General features: G+C 41.0%; 1 protein-coding gene across 15 annotated transcripts in view; it reads right to left on the reverse strand.

Moving 5' to 3' along the window:
- The window catches only part of anks1b (ankyrin repeat and sterile alpha motif domain containing 1B), an 856034-nt gene that overhangs the window by 62026 nt on the left and 771829 nt on the right, over positions 1–22179 (reverse strand). For all 15 annotated transcript variants that reach the window (XM_073066305.1, XM_073066306.1, XM_073066289.1 and 12 more), the window contains 2 exons: positions 13683–13781; positions 1922–2074 (listed from right to left, as the gene is read on the reverse strand). In XM_073066305.1, coding sequence (XP_072922406.1) covers positions 1922–2074; positions 13683–13781 — 252 coding nt within the window. The remainder of the gene's footprint in view (positions 1–1921; positions 2075–13682; positions 13782–22179) is intronic.

Raw genomic sequence — 22179 nt, forward strand, 5'->3', positions numbered from 1 at the left:
CCACCGATACAGATGTAAAAGGGAGGGAGGGGCTCTGAATGCCAAGGTAGGCAGAGTCATGGCTCTGAGGAAAAACACTAAATGCTGACAGATGCTTTGTTAAGCAAATGATGTGCTGCCTTACTCAACCCATAAACATCCAGTTGTTGAAAGCAGCGCTCAGGTCTGACTTCATCAAGTAAGTAAGGGAGCTCATGTGTGTAAAACGAATCTGTCTCATTGAACTTCCATTCAGATAAAATTTCTCAACTACACACTGATTCAAATGTTCACTTATCTGTCTATTCCCTCAGTACTATTCTACTTGACATAGTGGATTTACTGTATAACTTTCAGACTCTTAAGAAAGAATGTAGCAGCAGGTTATTTGGTTACCAAAGCATCTGATATAATCCAATGCAACTTCTGTCACCCTGCTGTAGGTTCTATTTACCTTCACAGAATGATAAGTCCTCTCCATCATTGAACACATCTACAGGGAGCATTGCCACAAGAAAGCAAAATCCATCATCAAAGACACCCACCATCCAGGTCATGCTCTCTTCTTGCTACTACCATCAGGCAGGAGGTACAGGAGCCTTAGCTCCCACACCACCATGTTCAGGAACAGTTATTACCCTCCAACCAGCAGAAATAACTTCACTCACCTCAACTCTGAACTGATTCCACAACTTACTGACTCACTTTCAAAGACTACAGCACATGTTCTCAGTATTATTACTTTTTTTATTTGCATAATTTGCCTTCTTCGGCACATTGGTTGTCTGTCTTTATGTATAGTTTTTCATAAACTCTGTTGGATATTTTATTTTCCTGCCTGCAGTTAAAAAAACTTGAGACATATATGTAAATTGATAATAAATTTAAATTTACTTTTATATTTAAAGTTTACCTTGGCATTCAGAGCCCTCCTCCTTTAGAGCTACATCAATGGAGACACCAATGTAGAGTGGAAGGAGCTCCTCTCTCACTATGACTGGATATCCATGTAGGGAGTGGGAAGACCACCAACTCAAGGCAACTACATTTCATGTCATTGTATGGCTTGATATGAAATGTGGCGGAGGCAAGGAATTCTAATGATGGCACCCTATTCTGGGTCCACCATTGGGTATCTGGATCAGAGAATGCTGCACAAAGATTTTCATCAAGTAGTACTTTAAGCCACATCACCAAATACCCCAGCTGCCTTTGACTTTTGCAACTTGTTGCGTATCAATGTTACACTTCCTTCCACACTTTGTGTGGTTACCTGGAGGTGCTGCTCCTGGAACACGAGCTGTCTTTAAACTCACAGTCCTGATCTACAACTTAGGATACAAAAATGACTTTGGTGTTACTACAATAAATCAACAAGATGCAAATTTTAAATTAGAAACACATTATTTGGAGACAGTGTAATTTCTAACAATTGAACACTGAATGGCCACACAATGTCAAATAATTCTAATTGAATATATTTATCTATCAAAACAAAATTTTCAGCCCTGAAGATGAAAGTAAACAGAAGCATCAATGGCTCGAGAGATGAAATTGCTCAAAATATGATTCATAAATGTACTAGCAAGACCCAATATCCGAGTTGGTGCCTTAGTTATATCTGATTAATCATCCTTCAGCTGAAACTCTGAATTCTAAATGACAGAAAACATACTTTCTAGAGATGTGGCAATTTCAACCACAGGATGATACCTGCAGTGAAACTTTAGCTAGAGAGACACTGATTAGTCCATCTATGTCAGGTGTAATTCTAACCTAGACTGTAGAGGTAAGGTCCATTCGAGATTAATGATTTATGAGAGCTTATGGCTATATCAATTCTTCTTCCTAGTGTAGCATTGGTGTAGCCACTTTGTTCAGATTTAAATCGCTTCAACATTAATAGTTTATTTTGAAGGTATTACATAAATCATGAACTTACATTAATGAGTTCAATTTCCCATAGCTTTTTCACAAGATCCATTGACGTATAACCATTTGCCAGAAAGGTCTTGATGTAATCATTCAATTCTAAAGAATCTAACCAATCCGCCACAGATGTTGGACTGTTTGTATCATATCCAATAACCTTCACCTGAAATGAAAGAGATAAATATATGTGTAAGAGCTGCATAAATTGCGGATAGCAAACTTGTTCTTTTTCATAGAATCAAATCCTTAACCAATTATCATCTCAAATATTAGAAAAGATTGGTATGAAAAGACAATACCTGCATGTACAGGTGCTGCAGATTATATATCAAGCTTACAACCTTTTTAGTTACATCTAAGCACAGAGATAATCATGCTGCCATTACAGTGTCTGAGAACACATCAATTATTGTGACAGAATTAACATCTGCACCAGAATATTTCACAGGAATGGCAGTTGATAGGTTTGGAATTTATATATAATCTACTAGGGTAATCTACTAGGCTCAGGATATTTCCAATTGGATCAAATCAATTGCTCACTGGATAGATTTCCAGAATCAAAGGATGATCCCAGAGCCTGACAAGGTGTTCCCTCGGACCCTGCAGGAGGCAAGTGCAGAAACTGCCAAGGTCCTAGCAGAGATATTTAAATAATTCTTAGCGACAGGTGAGATTCAGGAACAGCTTCTTCCCCTCTGCCATCCGATTCCTGAATGGGCTTTGAAGCTTTGGACATTACCTCACTTTATATAATATACAGTATTTCTGTTTTTGCACATTTTTAAATATTCTATTCAATATACGTAATTGATATACTTGTTTATTATTGTTTTATTTTATTTTTTTTTCTCTTTCTGCTAGATTATGTATTGCATTGAACTGCTGCTAAGTTAACAAATTTCACATCACATGCCAGTGATAGTAAACATGATTCTGATTCTGATTCTGACACTGGAGGATTGGAGGATGGCCAATGTTGTTCCACTGTTTAAAAAAGGTTCTAAAACGAAACCAGGAAATTATAGGCCAATGAGCCTAACATCAGTAGTGGGTAAGTTATTGGATGGTATTCTAAAGGAGTGGATATATAACTACTTGGATAGACGTGGACTGATTAAGGATAGTCAGCATGGCAGGTTATGTCTAACCAATCTTAGAGTTTTTTGAGAAAGTTACTAGGAAGGCAGTGGATGTCATCTACATGAACTTTAGCAAATGCTGACAAGGTCCCACATGGGAAGTTGGTCAAGAAGGTCAGTCACTTAGCATTAAAGTGAGGTAGTAAATTGGATTAGGCATTGACTTTGTGGGAGAAGTTAAAGAGTGGTAGTAGAGAGTTGCCTCTCTGACGAGAGGCCTGTAGCTCCTGGAGTGCCAAGGGATTGGTGCTGGGTCCATTTGTTGTTTGTCATCTGTATCAATGATCTTGATGATAATAGATCAGTAAATATGCAGATAATACCAAGATTGGGGGTGTAGTGGACAGTGAAAAAGGCTATCATGGCTTGCAGTGGGATCTGGATCAGCTGGGAAAATGGGCTGATAAATGGCAGACGGAATTTAATGCAGACAAGTGTTAAGGTGTTGCACTTCAGTCGGACCAATCAGGGTAGGTCTTATACAGTGCACAGTAGGGCAAAGAAGAGGGCCATAAAATACAGGGATCTGGAATACAGATCCATAATTCATTGAAAGTGGCATCACAGGTACATAGGGTCATAAAAATAGCTTTTGGCACATTGGCCTTCATAAGTCTTGAGTACAGGAGAAGGGATATTATGTTGAAGCTGTATAAAACATCGGTGCGGCCTAATTTGGAGTATTGTGCACAGTTTTGAGCATCTACTAACAGGACTGATGTAATTAAGGTTGAAAGAGTACAAAGGAATTTTACAAGGATGTTACTGGGTCAGGAGCACCTGAGTTATAAAGAAAGATAGAATAGTTAGGACTTGGAATACGGAAGATTGAGAGAAGATTTGATAGAGGTATACAAAATAATGGGGGTATAGATAGGATAAATGCAAACAGGCTATTTCCACTGAGGTTGGGTGGGACTATAATCAGAGGTCATGGGTTAAGGGTGAAAGGTGAAAAGTTTAAAGGGAACATGAGGAGAAACTTCTTCACTCAGAGGGTTGTGAGAGTGTGGAATGAGCTGCCTGCACAAGTGGAGCATGCAAGCTCGATTTCAATGTTTACGAAAAGTTTAGATAGGTACATGGATGGTAGGGGTATGCAGGTCGATGGGAGTAGGCAGTTTAAATGGTTCGGCACAGGCTAGATGAGCAGAAAGGCTTGCTTCTGTGCTACACTTTTCTATGACTCTGTGAAAAAAGAGTAAACCCTGAGGACAAGTCTGGAGCTGGAGTCCCTAAGGCAGTCCGACAATGTCTTCAACCTCGCTCTGGCAACTCCTGCGACGACGCTGGTGCCAAGCTGTATCGGCCCTTGCCCTTCCCTTGGACATCGGTGGCATGGAGAGGGGAGACTTGCTGCATGGGCAATAGCCGGTCTTCCATACAACCTTGCCCAGGCCTGCACCCTGGAGAAGACTTTCCAGGCGCAGTTTCATGGTCTAGCGAGACTAATGGATGCCATACATACATACATGAAGAGCGACTGTATGAATGGGTAGATTCTCCAGTTTACAAAGATAAAAGATAATCTCTGTGAAACATGCAAAATTCAGACAGTGTAGAGACCAAGAAAACGTTCCTGCCCTGGAATATAGGACTGAGGATTTTAAATTTGAGGGCTGGTCATTTAGGACTGAAGTGAAATTTTCTACACTCAGTTGACGGTGAATCATTTGAATTGTCTAACCAAATGCACAGCTGAGGAGATTGTTCAAGACTGCGATTCATAGAATCTTGAGCAGCAAGAGAATCAAGAGGTTTCGGAGGAGGGCAAGAAAACTCAGTTGGCAAGATATTCAGCTATAAACTCATTAAATGAGGAATTGTATGCCTACCCTTTCATGTCATAAAATTAGTTTTCATTTCCTTCAAAACGCAGAGGACTTATTATTTATGATTAGAAAATGCTAAATACAATGTTATCAGAGTAGAAAGCATGGTAATATTGCAAGCTTAATTAAGTAATCCTCCAAGAGGACTGCAACCATGTTGTAGTTTGGAGACTTGTTTTCTTCAATGACCCGGAGAGCTACTTTGGCAGGAGTCAGGGCTTTATGCTTTGGCTCTTGGTCAGGTCACCCATGCCAAACCGGTCAAAGGGTAGACTAAGAGTGGTCCACTGGCCCTCCAGAGTCAGGAGTTCAGCTCAGGGCTAACGACCCAGACTGGTAAACAAATTTGTTACGGAAACAAATAGAGAGAGTGCAGAGACGATTTACTAGGATGTTACCTGGGTTTCAGCACTTAAGTTACAGAGAAAGGTTGAACAAGTTAGGTCTTTATTCCTTGGAGCGTAGAAGGTTGAGGGGGGATTTGATCGAGGTATTTAAAATTTTGAGAGGGATAGATAGAGTTGACGTGAATAGGCTGTTTCCATTGAGAGTAGGGGAGGTTCAAACGAGAGGACATGATTTGAGAGTTAGGGGGCAAAAGTTTAAGGGAAACACGAGGGGGTATTTCTTTACTCAGAGAGTGATAGCTGTGTGGAATGAGCTTCCTGTAGAAGTAGTAGAGGCCAGTTCAGTTGTGTCATTTAAGGTAAAATTGGATAGGTATATGGACAGGAAAGGAGTGGAGGGTTATGGGCTGAGTGCGGGTAGGTGGGACTAGGTGAGATTGAGTTCGGCACGGACTAGGAGGGCCGGAATGGCCTGTTTCCGTGCTGTGATTGTTATATGGTTATATGGTTATAAACAGCAATGAAGGATCTTTCTGCGTCTGAGTGCAACGGTATTCCTGAGTCTCCATCTGGGACTTGCATGACTGACAATAGTGAAAACCGAGAGGAAGCAACTGACACGATAAAGGAAGCACTGAACATCACCAGAGGTCTTTCATTGCTGCCCTAAACACCAGCAGTGTAACGTGCAGTAAGTACGTAATTAAGTACGACCTTAAACACAAGAGATTCTGCAGATGCTGGAAACCTTGAGCAACACACACAAAATGCTGGAAGAACTCAGTAAGTTAGGCAGCATCTAAGGAGGGAAATAAACAGCTGATGTTTCGAGCCGAGATCCTTCAACTGGAATGGAAGAAGGCAGAATCCTGAGTATGAAGATGGGGGAAGGGTAAATAATCTCTTGTTGAGGGCTAAAATTTATTGGGCCATAATAGCAAATTCTAGGTTCCAACCTGATGAACACTATTTGTTAAATGACAATCTGAGTAGGTCTTTATGCATCAATGCAGTGTGTTTCTAGAAAGAAAAAATATTGTAGGAAACCATTTTAAAACTAGTTATTTCCTTGCAGCTTTTAATCATGCAAAATTATACCCAAGAAGATATTAGTTTTGTCATTTTGGATTTCTAAGTGGCTTAAATGTGTTTCTGGATCTCTCGTTCTACACTAACTAATGTGAAAAATAACATGAACTGATGCAATCAGAACATCTTCAAAATTAGTATAAGCACTCTTTTATCTGGTAATACATTTAATCTAAACATTACAGCAGGAAAATCATCTTCTAATTAGCAGCCTCTTACACAATTGCTAGACTAGTAAATAAATTAATTGCTCATGCTGAACCTGTTTTCTACTACATTTCTATACAATTTTGGAAAATAGTACACCTAGACCAGAAAATTTTAAGCTAATTTTCTGGCATTTAAACAAATAATGTTATAATAATCAATATATTCAAGAGAAGTTTAGTACTCATCATCAATACAGCAATACACAATTAATGCTTCTATATATTTAAATGCTGCTGCAATTCATCAAATTACAACCCCAAATATCAACTTTTGGTTTGATTACCCATCTCCCTGTCCAATTAATCTAAATTTCTCTTAATTTATTGCATACATCTTTTCTCATTTCTGAACAGTTTTTTTTCCAAGATACACCTTTTAGACCAAGTCTAATATATAGCCAATAGAGATGTAACAATAGAGCGAAAAAAATTTGTTAGGTTGAAAATAAGGTTTAACCTTTATTTATCCAGTAAAATGTTAAAATAACAGATCAGTTAACATTAATCTGATAAATTCAAAACTGTTATGTATTCATGTATATTTTACACTTATGGTTTGCTGTCAAGCTTCCCTATAGGTTACGTTCTGATTGTAATGTGAGAGGTCATTCTGGGTAGATGACTAACAAGTAAAATAGACAGCAGCATGTTTGATCCCCACCATCTCCATCTCTTGTGTGTGTTATTCATGGTCACCTGGCATCCCACGACCACAAGCATAGCAACTGGTGATTAGGTGACAAGACCTCAAGTGAGAGCTAACTTTTTGTTCCTATCGGCAAGAAAAGTCTGTGTGCAATGTTGGCGGTGTACCACTGTGTAACATGGGCAAGCAAAAAGAAAACGTGATAGACTCATATGTGGTCTGCATAGTGATGCCATTCTGAAACGTTTGCTCACAGAAGACAGACTAACATTATAGAAGGCAAGTGAGATTATTACATCTATGGAGATGACTGCAAAAGAAGCAGAGCTATTAAGTGTATCTTCCCAAGTTCATAAAGTTTCTCCTGACTTTAAGAATAAATCATATATTGGCAATCAATATTACTGTTGTGGCAAAACTGGACATTCAGCATAAGGATTTAGGCTGCTGAAACTGTGGCAAAAAGGGAAGTACTAAATGTGCCTAAAATAGTAAAAAGATGCTGTCAACCAAAAACACTAATGAAGAAACGGGACTTTCAGTAAAACAAAAAGAAACATGACTCAGATGGAACATACTGAGGATGGATTGAGTGACTCTCACTCTGTGGTTGAAGAAGCATTGTATGTTTTATCTGTTTCAGGATACAAAGATGCCCATTGGGTGACCCTGCGGTTGGATGGGGCCACAGTGAGGGCCATGGATGATGCAGTATCACTGGTGTCAGAGAGAGTTTACAAGGAGAAATTACACCATCTTACCCCAGAAGGGGTTACTTTAAAGACTTATGCTAGTGAGGTTGTTCCAGTGAGGGGAATTGTACATGTTACAGTGGAGATTAATGAACAGAGAAAAGAACTTCTACTATACGTTGTTGAAGGTAGTTATCCTGCAATTCTGGACTGCTTGTGGTTGGAGCAGCTCAAACTCAACTGATATGAAATGCACTTGATTAGAAGGAGCACTGAAGAGGTATTGAAGGAACATGCAGAAGTATTCAACGGAGAACTCAGCAGTATTTAGGGAATCACTGTTAGACACCCTCAAATCAAAGGTAGAGGCTGAATTAGAAGGAGTGATCCACAGTAAGGTATTGGAACCAGTGTGTGTTAAGTAATCGGGCAACTCCAGTGGTTCCTGTCCTAAAAAGTGATGGGTCTTCAAGGCTTTGTGGAGACTCCAAGCTAACCATTAACCTGGTTCGTAGGGCTGAACAATACCTTCTTCCACTCATTGTTGTCTTTTTTTGCAGGTTTGGCTGGTGGACAGACATTTAGCATGACTGACTTGTGTCAAGCATACTTGCGGATTCATGTGGAACCACAGAGTCACAGGAATTGTTAAACATAATGGTTCACTAATGGTTCACATATTGTACAGTTACCAAAGGCTCTGTTGGCAACACCTCAGCTTGCACACTTTTTCAGTGAGCAATGGACCTGATCTTGAGTGGGTTGACAGCAGTGCATTGCTATTTGGATGACCTACTCATTACTGGGAAAAATTAGCGTGAACACTTGGATGCTGCTCTACAAAGACTCAAAGGATCCAGAAGGACTGTGTAAGTTCTTCCGACCTTTGATTGAATATTTGAACGATGTCATCGACAACTCAAGAGCTTCACAAGGCACCAAAGCTGAAGATATTCATGGAGGATCCATCACCACAGAATGTAAGTCAATTAAGATCTTTCTCAGGACCACAAACATACTTCACAAAGTTTGTTCCTAACCTAGCTAGCATGCTGAAACCACTTCATGAGTTTTTAAATAAATCAGCACACTAGCAGTGGGTAGATTGCTGTGAAGAGGCTTTTAAAAAGGCCAAAACAACTTAGTCACAATCTGAATCACTCACGCAATTCAACATGTCAATGTCCATATAGTTGGCCTGCGACGGATCACCCTTTGTTGTGGGGCAGTATCTCACACATCATGCCATCCAATCACTTCCACATCAAGGACATTAAGCAAGGCAGAAAGCCGCTATGCCTAGACTGAGTGGGAAGCACTTGCAATTCCATTGGTTCCTCTTCAGTTGATGATTTACGCTACTGACAGATTATCACCAGTTGATGTCAATTTTTAGCCCACATGCGGGCATTCCTACCCTGGGTGCTAGCCAAATACAATGTTGGCTCTGTTACCATTTGCACATCAGTACAACATAAAGCACAGGAGGTCTCAGCACCAGTCGAATGATGATGGACTATCTAGACTTCCCTCAGATGTTGCAGCTCCAAAGCTTTCCCTGAAAGAGATCTTTTACTTCAAGGAAGTAGCTACAGCTCCAATGACTGTGGAGCAAGTCCAGAAGCACACACGTACTACCCCTGTTCTATTTAAAGTGGTAAACTTGGTAACTCATGAACGGAAAGCAGAGCCAGCCATGGAAGAGAACCCTTACCAGGCTCGATGGAAGGAACTCACAGTCCAAGCAGGATGTTTACTGTGGGGCTACTGTGTTGTCATTCCTCCACCACTAAGAAAGCAAGTGCTTGACAAACCCCATGCAGGACATTGTGGTGCAGTGTGCATGAAAGAAATTGCACGCAGCTACACCTGGTGGTCAGGACTAGCTGTAACCCTTGCAGAGAAGGCCAAAGCATGCCCACATTGTCAGCAAGTGAAAAATGTTCCTCAACTTGAACCTTTGCATCCATAGGAATGGCCTGAAGAACCACAGGCAGAAACTCACATAGATTTTGCAGGTCCTATAGAAGGCCACATGTTCTTGGTTGTAGCAAATGGTCTGAGGTTGCCATCATAAAGAGAATTTGAAAAATGCATTGAGGAGCTACATTCCATCTTTAGCCATTTTGGGCTTCTTCAATAGCTTGTAGGTGACAATGGCCCACAACTCCTGTCTGAAGTGTTCAAGGCATTTATGGAAGCAAATGACATTTAGAACACCAAGTCAGTGCCATCTGGCCAGTAATGGCTTTGCTGCACGATTCGTACAAACACTGAAACAAGCCCTCAAGACTTCAGTGCAAAATGGATCCCTCAAATTCTTCCTGACATACCACAATACACCATACACCACCACCAAGATGGTTCCAGCCACTGCACTGATGAAAAGACAGCTTTGCACCCAGCTAGACCTGCTTAAACCCCCAAAACACAAAATAGATTGTGCTAAATGAATAGAAAACCCAAGCAGGGAGATGTGCCAAAACTCAGTACAGAACTTTCACAGCAGGAAAGAGAGATCTGCCTGAAACCACATGTCTCGAACAAAGTGGATACCTGCAATGGTGGTGACACAAACTGGCCCTGTGTCTTACATAGTGGAAATGAGTAACCACAACATCTGGAGAAGGCATGTTGATCAGCTGTTGCCCATTTCTGAGGCAAACCAACACAAATTGACCAACCCGGTTCCAGTTGTAGAAATGGTCTGAGGCAGTGACTGCAGAACGTCCATTAAGATCAAATGACACAGCCAGTGCTCCCCCATCACCTGTGCTTTCTGAGGTTCCCCTATTGAGAATGCAGTATCCAAGCCAAGATCTGCCCATACACCACCAAGAGATAAAATGACTTAGATTAGATAGTGAGGACACTCAGTCCTCATTTATTGTCATTTAGTAATGTATGCATTAAGAAATGATACAACGTTCCTCCAGTATGATATCACAAAACACAAGACTAACTTACAAAAACCACATAATTATAACATATAGTTACAACAGTGCAGAGCAATGCCGTAATTTGATAAGGGCAGACCATGGGCACGGTAAAAGAAAGACTCAAAGTCCTCAATAGCCCATCATCTCATGTAGATGGTAGAAGGAAGAAAAACTCTCCCTGCCATGAACCTCCAGCGCCGCAAAGCTTCCTGATGCAGCCTCTGGAAGTATCCGACCACAGCCAACTCTGAGTCCGTTCGAAAAACTTCAAGCCTCCGACCAGCCCTCCGACACCGAGCACCATCTCTGCCGAGCACTTCGACCTCAGCCCCGGCCGCCAAGCAACAGGCGAAACCGAGGATTCGGGGCCTTCCTCTCCGGAGATTTCTCAATTGCACAGTAGCAGCGGCAGCGAAACAGACATGTCATAAGTTTCACCAGATGTTCCTCCGTGCTTCTCACGTCCGTCCCCATCAAATCAGGATTGTGCACGGCCCCTACTTACAGATAACAGATATTCATCCCTGGAGTGGCCGCGCGCACTGCCATTTTCTTCCCTTGGCATCATCCCCAGGTTACTGACACTCTCACAGGAACAGGCAGCTTCCAGACTGACTGAAACTCTAGTGACTAACCCTCAGCACATGGGGCAGAATAATCCCCAGGGTTATGTCTGAGAATAGAGGTAGTCTAACCTCTTCACTAAGCTAAGAAAAAAACATTTTTTTTGTTGTTGGTTGGATTTGACTATTACTCAGCAGCTGGTCTGTGTGTGGGATGGGGAGAAACCTTTAAAATAAGGGGAAAGGATATCTTAGGTATTCATGTATATTTTGACCCTAATAGGTGGCTGTCAACAAGTGGAACTTACTGGTGACCAAACATTTTAATTACGATACCATTTCCATTGCAGCGTAATGAGCTGGGAAGTTGATTGGTGAAAGAGATAGAAGGCCATGCATGAGAGAAAACAGGAGGAAGGAGCACCAGAGGGAGGCGATGGGTGTGCAAGGAGATGAGGTCAGAGAGGGAAAAGAGAATGGGAAATAGAGAAGGGGGGGGGGGTTTAGAGGGCATTACTGGGTTTGAAAAAGTGATGTTCATGCCATCAGGTTGGAGGCTACCCAAACGGAATATAAGGTGTTGTTCCTCCAACCTAAGTGTGGCCTTATCACGACAATGGAGGAGGACATCGAAGGACATATCGGACTGGGAATGGGAAGTAGAATTAAAATGGGTGGCTTCTAGGAGATCCCACTTGTTTTGGTGGATGGAGTGTAGCTGCTTGGCGAAGGGGTTTCCCAATCAACGTCGGGTCTCACTGATGTACTGGAGGGCACACTGGGAGCAGCGAACACAGTAAATGACCTCAACAGTCTCACAACTGAAGTGTCACCTCACCTGGAAGGACTGTTTAGGGCCCTGGATGTTAGTGAGGGGGGAGGTGTAGCGGCAGGTGTAGCACTTGTTCTGCCAGGAGGGAGATCAGTGGGGAGGGACGAATGGACAAAGCAATTGCGTAGGGAGATAGAGACAGTGGGAAGATGAGGCCACCCTCAAGGGCAGAGAAGCAACACCTTATATTCCATCTGGGTAGCCTCCAACCTGATTCCATGAAAATCACTTTCTCCTTCTAATAAACAAATTTCCCCTACTCCTTCCTCTATTCCCCACACTGACCTTTTACCTCTTCTCAACTGCCTATCACCTCCCACTGGGCCCCCTCCTCCTTCCCCTTCTCCCATGGTCCACTCTCCTCTCCTATCAGATTCCTTCCTCTGCTGCCCTTGACCTTTCCTACCCACCTGGCTTTACCTATCACCTTTCAGCCAGCTTACTTCTCTTCTCCCCACCTTTTTATACTGGCATTCTCCCCTCTTCTTCTCAGTCGTTAAGAACAGTCTTGGCCTGAAACAGTGACTATTCATTTCCACAGATGCTGCCTGACCTGATGAGTTCCTCCAGTGTTTTGTCTGTGTTGCTGTCAAGTTTCCCTGTGTGTTACGTACTTAACATTCTGGGTAGATGACGGAAAATTAAAATGAACAGCCGCATGTTTGTGCCTCCCCTCTCTGTCTATCGTTTGTGTAATTCACAGCCCACCCCCCCTTCCCAGAACCTCAAACATAATAGAAGCCAGTATTTAGTGTTAATCCAGTACTTGGTGAAAATTGACAAGGTAATGTGAGAATTTCATTTTAATATCTTAAGGACAAATAGTAGGAAAGGTGGAAAGGTTGCTTTATGAAATAGAATGGATAGTACTGCTGTACTAGAAGGGGAGACTTTATTACATTTCTTTTACAGTAGCTAATTCAATTAATTTTCATTGTTTAGCAATTTCAGTAGTAAACAAGTTACAATTTGTCTCAAGTTGGCAAATTGAATTGAATTTGCTCATTCCTGCCACTGCTCCTATTTATTTTACTCTGCCCTGACATGGACTGTACATGCATTTGTAAAATAATAGATTGGAACAAAACATAGCAATTGTTTAACTAAAACTAAATAACATAGAGTGAATAAACAAGTAAGGCTTTCTCAAACCACTGCAAGTTACTCTGAATTTGTTTCTATTTCATTTGAAACACCTACTGAATGACATGGCATAGAACTTGTCACTGTGCTTGTTTTGGAGTTGTTTAAAGTGCAAACTAGTTCCCACTGAGTGTGGCCAGTATGAATTTTGATACCCAACAAAAATAATTTTACTCATAAGCATCCTATTGAGACAAGATCAGAATTGGGAGGTTTCTCAGACTGGTTTAATCCACAAGATAGTGATATTCAATGCTCTTCAATCCAAGTGAATTATTTCCCAAAATTATTTAAAGCAATATTGTTATGATTTTTTATAAAGTATATCTCATCTCACCCGAGGAAGCCCACGAACAGCTTGCAAAATTCGTTGTCTGTGCGACGAGTTAAGGATGCCTATCTCCAACAAATCCTGGTCTTCCACAACATTGCTTCCCTGGAAAGAGAAAAGGGAGAAAAATGAAGTAAATCCCACTGTCCACTTGTGACCAGACACGTCTGATCAACATCCACGCTGTGGATGGAACTGCACAGTAAACAGCAGGTGAGCACTAACTACAAAATAGCAGTGCTGTGCTATGAAACACCTTTGATGTTCATTTATTTAGTTGTCATAGTAGAATGAAAACTATTGTAACCAAAATAAAGGAAACAGATGTCAAGAACCAGTTTTTTGTAGACCTTATTGATTCTGTGCACAGAAAGAAAGACCCCTTGTCCTCAACAGCCAGCTCCTCAAGGTTTACAACGTTGGTCAACAGTGTATAGCATGTTACCATTATCCATCAGCATGACTGGTCTGCCACTCTGGTTGTATCAGTCTGGTATGGAAACACCAACAACAGAAAAGGCTGCAAGAAAGCAGCATCCATCAACAACTACCCCCACCACCCAGGTACAGAAGCCTTAGGTCCCACACCACCAGGTTCAAGAATAATTACTACCACATAACCATCAGGCTCTTGAACTGGCATGCATAACTTCATTTACCACCTCTCTGAACTGATTTCACAATCTACAGATTCACTTTCCAGGGCATTTTACAATGCATATTCTCAGTATTATCATTATTTGCACAGTTTGCCTTCCTTTACACATTGGTGTTTGTCAGTCCTGGTCTGTTCATGTATATTTCTTTCATAAAATTCTATTGTGTTTCTTTTTTAGTGTAAATGCTGGCAAGAAATTGAATCTTGTGGAGTATATGATAACATACACTTATTTTGATAATAAATTTACTTTGAACTTTGGTAGTATGAGTTCCTTTTATTATGATGCAATCTCAATCCCAATTTAGTTTTTGACCAAATAACATAATATTTCATTCCTGAATATTTCAAGCTGATAACATTGGAGATTATGAAATGTAAATTGTATTTTAAAGGTCAAAGAATAGAGAAGATAGAACAGTGCAACACAGGAACAGATCCCTTTGTCCCACAATGTTGTGCTAAACCAATTAAATTTGTACTCAAATGCCCAGCTAAAGTAATCTCTTCGGTCTACACAGTGTCTTCACATGCATGTGCCAATCTAAATGTCTCCTCAAAGTCTCTCATGTATCTGCCTCTACAACCACCATAGGTAGCGTATTCCAGGCACCCACCACTCGGTGCAAAATCTTGCCTCTCACATATCCTTTGAAATTACCCCATCTCACCTTAAGTGCATGCCTTCTGGTGTTAGACATTTCAACTCCAGGAAAAAATTTTTCCCTACCTACTCTATCTATGCCTCTCATAATCTTATAAACCTCACCCTCCGACACTCCAGTGAAAACAACACAAATTTGGTCAACCTCTTGCCTTCTAATTCGGGCAGCATCCTGGTAAATCTTTTCTGCATGCTCTCCAAAGCTTCAACATCCTTCCTATAACGGGGCGACTGGAACTGTATGCAACACTCCAGGTGCTGCCTAACTAGGGTTTTATAAAGATGCAAAATAACTTCAGGACTTTTGAACTCAATGCCTCAGCTAATAAAGCAACCGTGCCAAATGCCTTCTGAACCACCCGATGAACCTGTGCAGCCACTTCCATGGAGCTATGAACTTGGGCCCCAAGATCGGTCTGCTCATCATCACTTTTAAGGATCTTGCCCCTAACAGTACACTGTCTCCTTACATTTGACCAACCAAGGTCCAACACTTCACATTTGGCCAGATTAAACTCCATCTTACATTTCTTCATCCATATCTGCAATTGAAACTGTATATATCCGCTGTATCTTTGCCAATCATCTATGTTACTGACAACACTACCAATCTTCACATCATTTGCAAACCAACTAACCCACCTATCTAACATTTTCATCCAGATCATATATATATATATATATATATAGTGGAGGTCCCAGTGCAGATCCCTGCAGAACACCTCCAGCTAGAATAAGTCCCGTCAATGGGCAAGCCAGTTCTAAATTTTAATGGCCAATTCACCATGGATCTCATGCATGTTGATCTTCTGATGAGCCTCCCATGAGGGACCTTAGAAAATACCTTACTAAAATCCATGTAGACAACATCCACAGCTTTGTCTTCATCAATCGCCTTCATCACCTTGTCAAAAAACTCTATCAAGTTAATAATACTGACCTGACCTGCCCCTACACAATGCCATGCCTGCTCTCTCTAGTTAGGCCATGGCTTTCCAAATGCTTATACATCTTATCCCTAAGAATTCTCTCCAGTAACTTCCTTACCAATGGCGTGAGATTCACTTATCTATAGTTTCCAGTATTATCCCTGGTTCCCTGAGGGAAAGGAATAAACTTATATAGCTTCCTTCACAACCTCAGGTTGTCCCAAAACATGCCTGGCAATGAATCATTTTTTAGTATAGCTCTAATTCCAAATGCGCTAACCAATTTGTGCACAGATTATCCAACATAAAACAATGTAATAAGAGCAATTTCTCCAGTGATATTGATTTAAGGATAAATATTGTGCACAAAATCTTTTCCCCACTATGAAATAGTACTACAGGACATTTACTTGAGATAATAAACAGTACTTTAGTTTAAGAAGACAGGGCTGATGGTGTAGCATTCCTACAGAACTACCTTAGCAGTTTTGTGCTGAAGACTCTGGAGTGAAATGTAAACACACAATCAGAGATGAGAGTGTTGCAGATCAAGTCACAGCTAATATTGTCCAACTACCATGAGATGAATAAAAATGGCAACTGCATTATTACAGCCTAGATCTGAAACAAAGAGAAGACCTTTCATGATCCAGTAAGGTGATTTGTTTAAAGAATAATTAAGTGTAAGCAATATAACCTTCTATTGGCCATATTATTTAAGTATTGATTGTCTTCGAGGTTGCACTATATAGTTAGCAGCAAACTGGTAATGAGTTGATTGGGCTCTGTCAGTTCATTGTTAACCAATGTGATTAATTGATAGTTGGAATTTACCATCAGAGGCTGGAAGAATTTTGAAATCCAAATTTCAATTCTTCACTTCCTTGTTCAAGGGATGCTAAAGATCTTGAAGAAAGAGCAGGCATGGCGTTGTGTAGGCCACTTGCAGAAAGGTCTGTGGGAATTTACTGGCTTGGGTGAGGTTAATACTTCAACCGATATCCAGCTAGCCTCTTTCCCCTCTCCCCACTTTTTAAATCTGGCACCCTCCCCCTTCCTCTTCTGACCTGAAGAAGGGTCTCGGCCCGAAAACTCGGCTAGCCATTCATTTCCACGGATACTACCGGACCTGCTGAGTTCCTCCAGCATTTTGTGTGGGATGGTATGTATTTCTAGCATCTGCAGACTTTCTTGTGTTTCTGACTAGTCATTTACCCTACATTTTATGGGCTAATCTTATCCAGTTAAGACGGCAGTACTGACGATGTGCGGCAGCTTACTGGTAAATTACAAGGCAAGAGAATCAACTAAAAGCATTGTTTATAACATCTTTCATGAAGCAAATTGTGGTGAACTATTGCTGCAGACGGTAAGGAGGCAGGTAGAGGTGAGGTGGGTTCAGGGGATGAGCACTGCTGGGTCTTTGCGAGGTGAAATATGTTCAAGCCACTGGGGTCACAGTCGGAGTTTGTATCGCGATCAGAGATGGAGTAAGCAATTTGGAGAGGAGTCAACGCGGAACAGCTTCGATACCGGACCACCTAACCCGGGTGCAAGGCTGGATTGCTCCAAGCGCTGAGCCAGTTCGGTAGGCCGAGAACAGCTTCGGGCTGGGTATCCTGGAATATGGCACTACTCAGTGCTTGGACAATTTGAACGCCAGCACAGATAGACTAGAAGCCCAATTGTCAGGTATGGAGTTGGGGGCAAGGGTCGGGCTGATTTCACTCGCTCTCCTGCGAATGTTCAGTCCACTGTGAATTGAGCCGGCTGCTCTGCTTTTCTGCCCCGCTTGGCTTGGCCTAATCTGGCTGCTCCGGGAGTGGATGTGGGACTCAGTCTGGTTCTGGATGCTGTTCGCTTGCCTCTATTGTTTGCTCAACATGTCTTTTTCCCCTCTCTTTCTCTGCACAGTGATTTTTGGCCTTTTTTAAAATGCGGTTATCCAATTTCTTTGCTTTGTAGCTGCCAATAAGCAGACAAATTTCACGGTGTACAATTTGTACATTCTTTGATAACATGTGTGCTTTGAACCTTTGAATTTATTTAATTGGCCACAATGTCATTTGGTAAAAGCTGACTGAAATTCGGAATTTATTTCTTCTTTGTATCCTTCTCTTATTCCAAAACAGAATTGACATGAGATACCATTGCCACTTGTTCTGTGCGTGTTCCCATTATATTTTGATCTCTCAAAGAAATCCAATATTAAGTGTTAAAGCCCTATTATATTTGCAATCTTTGGTGCAATGCAACTCTGACAGCAAGACTATACTGTTGTTGCACTTTAAAACGTTTCTATATCTGTAACACATTTTGGGAAAATATTTTGTTGAATGCCTTTCCTAATGGGTTTTCTTTACCACAGAAAATCACTAACTAATCACTGGCTTGATTTTCCCAAACCTGGATGTGATTGAATTGACCGATACTGCCAAAGGTCTAATGAAATAACATTTTCTTAAGGAAATACTGAGATAAAATAGATGGAATCAGAGCTCATGGGGTATAGTCACATCAACAATTTAAAAAATTGATTAAATCTATAGATATAATTAGAGCAGACTGCTGATTGGCAGTTGTTCAATAAATACCTAGACTATAGATATACAAAGTCTAAATTAAATCCTAGAAACTCAAAGTCTTTATTACTTGACATATGTCACTTTAACTATAGACAAAATCAAGTCTGTTTAAGATTAATCATATTAGTTGACAAGATATATTTTAACACACTGAATTTGAGCTGCACATTAGCGTGGTGATTAGCACGACGCTTCACAGTACCAGTGATCTGTGGTCAATTCCTGCTGCTGCCTGTAAGAAGTTTGTACGTTTTCCCCATGACTGCCTGGGTTTCCTCCCAAACTCCAAAGGGGTACTGCTTGGTAGGTTAATTGGTCATTGTAATTTGTTCCGTGATTAGGCTTGTATTAAATTGAGGGTTGCTAGGCGACATGGCTGGAAGGGCCTATCCCACACTGTGTCTCAATAAATAATAAATAAATTAAGACATTTTTATAAATACTACAAAGCCAATACTCATTTCCTAAGGGCCAAAGGCATTTCACAATAAAGGAATATTAAAGCAGCATTTTCACTATTGCTTGTTCTTCATGGTTGAGTTCCAAAGTCTCAGATTGTTTATTCCAAAAAAAGCAGTTCCCATCTGTTAAGGATCAGCACCCTGTTTTTCATAACTCCAATGGGAAAATTCTCGGAACTCCTTCTCCAAGGAAAGCCTGGTATAAATTATTTGAACCCAGGGCCTTCCCAGCAGCATCAAGCCAACTATACTCCTTGCCACACTAAGTCTACACTTGCCTTGCGCAGATCCCCCAGTGAGGATCCAGAAGCCATCCTAATTCTCAACTTAGCATAAAGCCATCCATGCACAAGTTCCATCATATCATTAATGCAGAAATACTGAAACTTAGCTGGCTGTCAAAACTATCAAGATATTTCTTCGAATGTCTGTTACATTCCAAGATGTTCAAAAACTATTAATAATTCTAAATAATCACACAATTAAAATGCAAATATTCTTAAAATTATTTAAAATATTTAAATAATATATTCAAAATATATATTAGATTATCACTGAACACCTGGTTTCATCTCAGCTGTTACTCTTCATTGAAGTGATGGAATTAGAAACATAGAAAACCTACAGCACAATACAGGCCCTTCGGCCCACAAAGTTGTGCCAAACATATCCCTACCTCAGAAATTATGAGGCTTGCTAGGCTTAAAATAGCTCTCTATTTTACTAAGCTCCATGTAGCTATCTAAAAGCCTCTTAAAAGACCCTATCATATCCACCTCCAACACTGTTGCCGGCAGCCCATTTCCCACACTCACCACTCTCTGAGTACAAAACTTACCCCTGACATCTCCTCTGTACCTACTCCCCAGCACCTTAAATCTGCGTGCCCTTGTGGCAACCATTTCAGCCCTTCACATGCTTGTACATTGTCTTGGGGTTTTCCTTAATTCTACCCACCAAGGCCTTCTCATGGCCCCTTCTGGCTCTCCTAATTTCCTTCTTAAGCTCCTTCCTAATAGCCTTACAATCTTCTAGATCTCTAACTTTACCTAGCTCTCTGAACCTTTTGTAAGCTTTTCTTTTCTTCTTGACTAGATTTGTTATAGCCTTTGTACACCACGGTTCCTGTACCCTACCATAACAGACAGGTTAGAAAAGCATTTAATTGGAGTAAGGGGAATTATGAGGCTATCAGGCAGGAAATTGGAATGTACCTGTCTCATTGGAACGTACCTATGCAGAACGCCACTCAAATATCCCCTGAATATTTGCCACATTTCTTCTGTACTTTTCCCTGAGAACATCTGTTTCCAATTGAAGCCTCCAATTTCCTGCCTGATAGCCTCATAATTCCCCTTACTCCAATTAAATGCTTTTCTAACCTGTCTGTTCCTATCTCTCTCCAACACTATTGTAAAGGAAATAGAATTATGATCACTATCTCCAAAATGCTCTCCCACTGAGAAATCTGACACCTGACCAGGTTCATTTCCCAATACCAAATCAAGTACAGCCTCTCCTCTTGTAAGCTTATCTACATATTGTGTCAAGAAACCTTCCTGAATGCACCTTATAAACTCCACCCCATCTAAACCCCTCGCTCTAGGGAGATGCCAATTGATACTTGGGAAATTAAAATCTCCCATCACGATAACTCTGTTATTATTACACCTTTCCAGGATCTGTTTCCCTATCTGCTCCTCGATATCCCTGTTACTATTGGGCGGCCTATAAAAAGCACCCAGTAAAGTTATTGATCCCTTCCTGTTCCTAACCTTCACCCACAGAGACTCCGTAGCCAATCCCTCCATGGCGTCCACCTTTTCTGCAGCCGTGATACTATCTCTGATCAACAGTGCCACGCCCTCTCCTCTTTTGCCTCCCTCCCTGTCCTTTCTGAAACATCTAAAACCTGGCACTGGAAGTAACCAATCCTGTCCCTCAGCCATCCAAGTCTCTGTAATGGCCACTACATCATATCTCCAAGTACTGATCCACGCTCTAAGCTCATCCGCTTTGTTCACAACACTCCTTGCATTAAAATAGACACATCTCGAGCCTTCAGTCTGAGCACATCCGTTCTCTATCACCTGCCTGTCCTCCTCCTTGCACTGTCTACAAGCTTTCGCAGTCTGTAAGCTAACCTCCTCTTCCCCTGTCTCTTCAGTTCAGTTCCCACCCCCTAACAATTCTAGTTTAAACTCTCCCCAGTAGCCTTAGCAAACCTCCCTACCAGGATATTGGTCCCCCTGGGATTCAAGTGCAACCCGTCCTTTTTGTACAGGTACTTACACTTTTGTACTTAGGAGAAGCACTTCCTATTTAGACAAATAATTGAGCTGATACTATTTTACAGTTGAGATAAGAAAATGGATGCCTGGATTTCAGAAAGACACTTAGCATCATTCCTTTAACTCTCCCATTCTCCCCCTCCTGTTTTTGACCTCTTAACTGTTCCAATGGGGCCAACGTGAGCTCAACATTTCATCTTCTTTCCATACCCAATACTGAATTCATTCATTTTTCTGATGAACCTACAAGTTTAATTTTGTTTGTTTCTCTACAGCTACTGCCCCACCAGCTGTGTTTCTATTTTTTATGATTTCTAACATCTCTCCTGTGGTATGCACTTCATTGTTCCAACGATGTTTAAATCTTTTCCCCTATCTCATTTCCATATCTTCAGCTACTTGTATCTTCTCCAGACGGATTAACTGTGATTAACAAGTCTTCACCACCATCTGTCAGCCAATACTGTTGCCACTTACATCATTCAGAGTCTCTTGCTCTTCACCCTACCATAGTTCTCTCCATATTCCCCTTCTCTGCAACTTAAAGCATAGTCGATTTCTAACTTCTCCCAGTTCTGACAAAGAGCGTCAACCTAAAACATTAACTGCACTAAATGCTGTCTGCCCTGCCAAACATTTCCAACATTCCATATTTTAATGATCTAGTCCATTGAGTCCATGTGTTTGAAAGCAGAGATATGACATGTTTAACAATATGGATTAGTGTAAATCCATGTAATCATCAGAAGATAGAATATGATTTTTCTTTAAAAGCATACATGCATATGTTTTTGCAAAAAGATAATAATTTACTGACTTGAGTGGACTACTCTCAATACCCAACTATATACATGCAAACGGTACATCAGAATGTCCAACAATGAGGTGTAATTTCCAAGTCATTAGATTTATAGT

This window comes from Hemitrygon akajei, chromosome 14, assembly GCF_048418815.1.
Source record: "Hemitrygon akajei chromosome 14, sHemAka1.3, whole genome shotgun sequence".
NCBI classification, from domain to species: Eukaryota; Metazoa; Chordata; class Chondrichthyes; order Myliobatiformes; family Dasyatidae; genus Hemitrygon; species Hemitrygon akajei.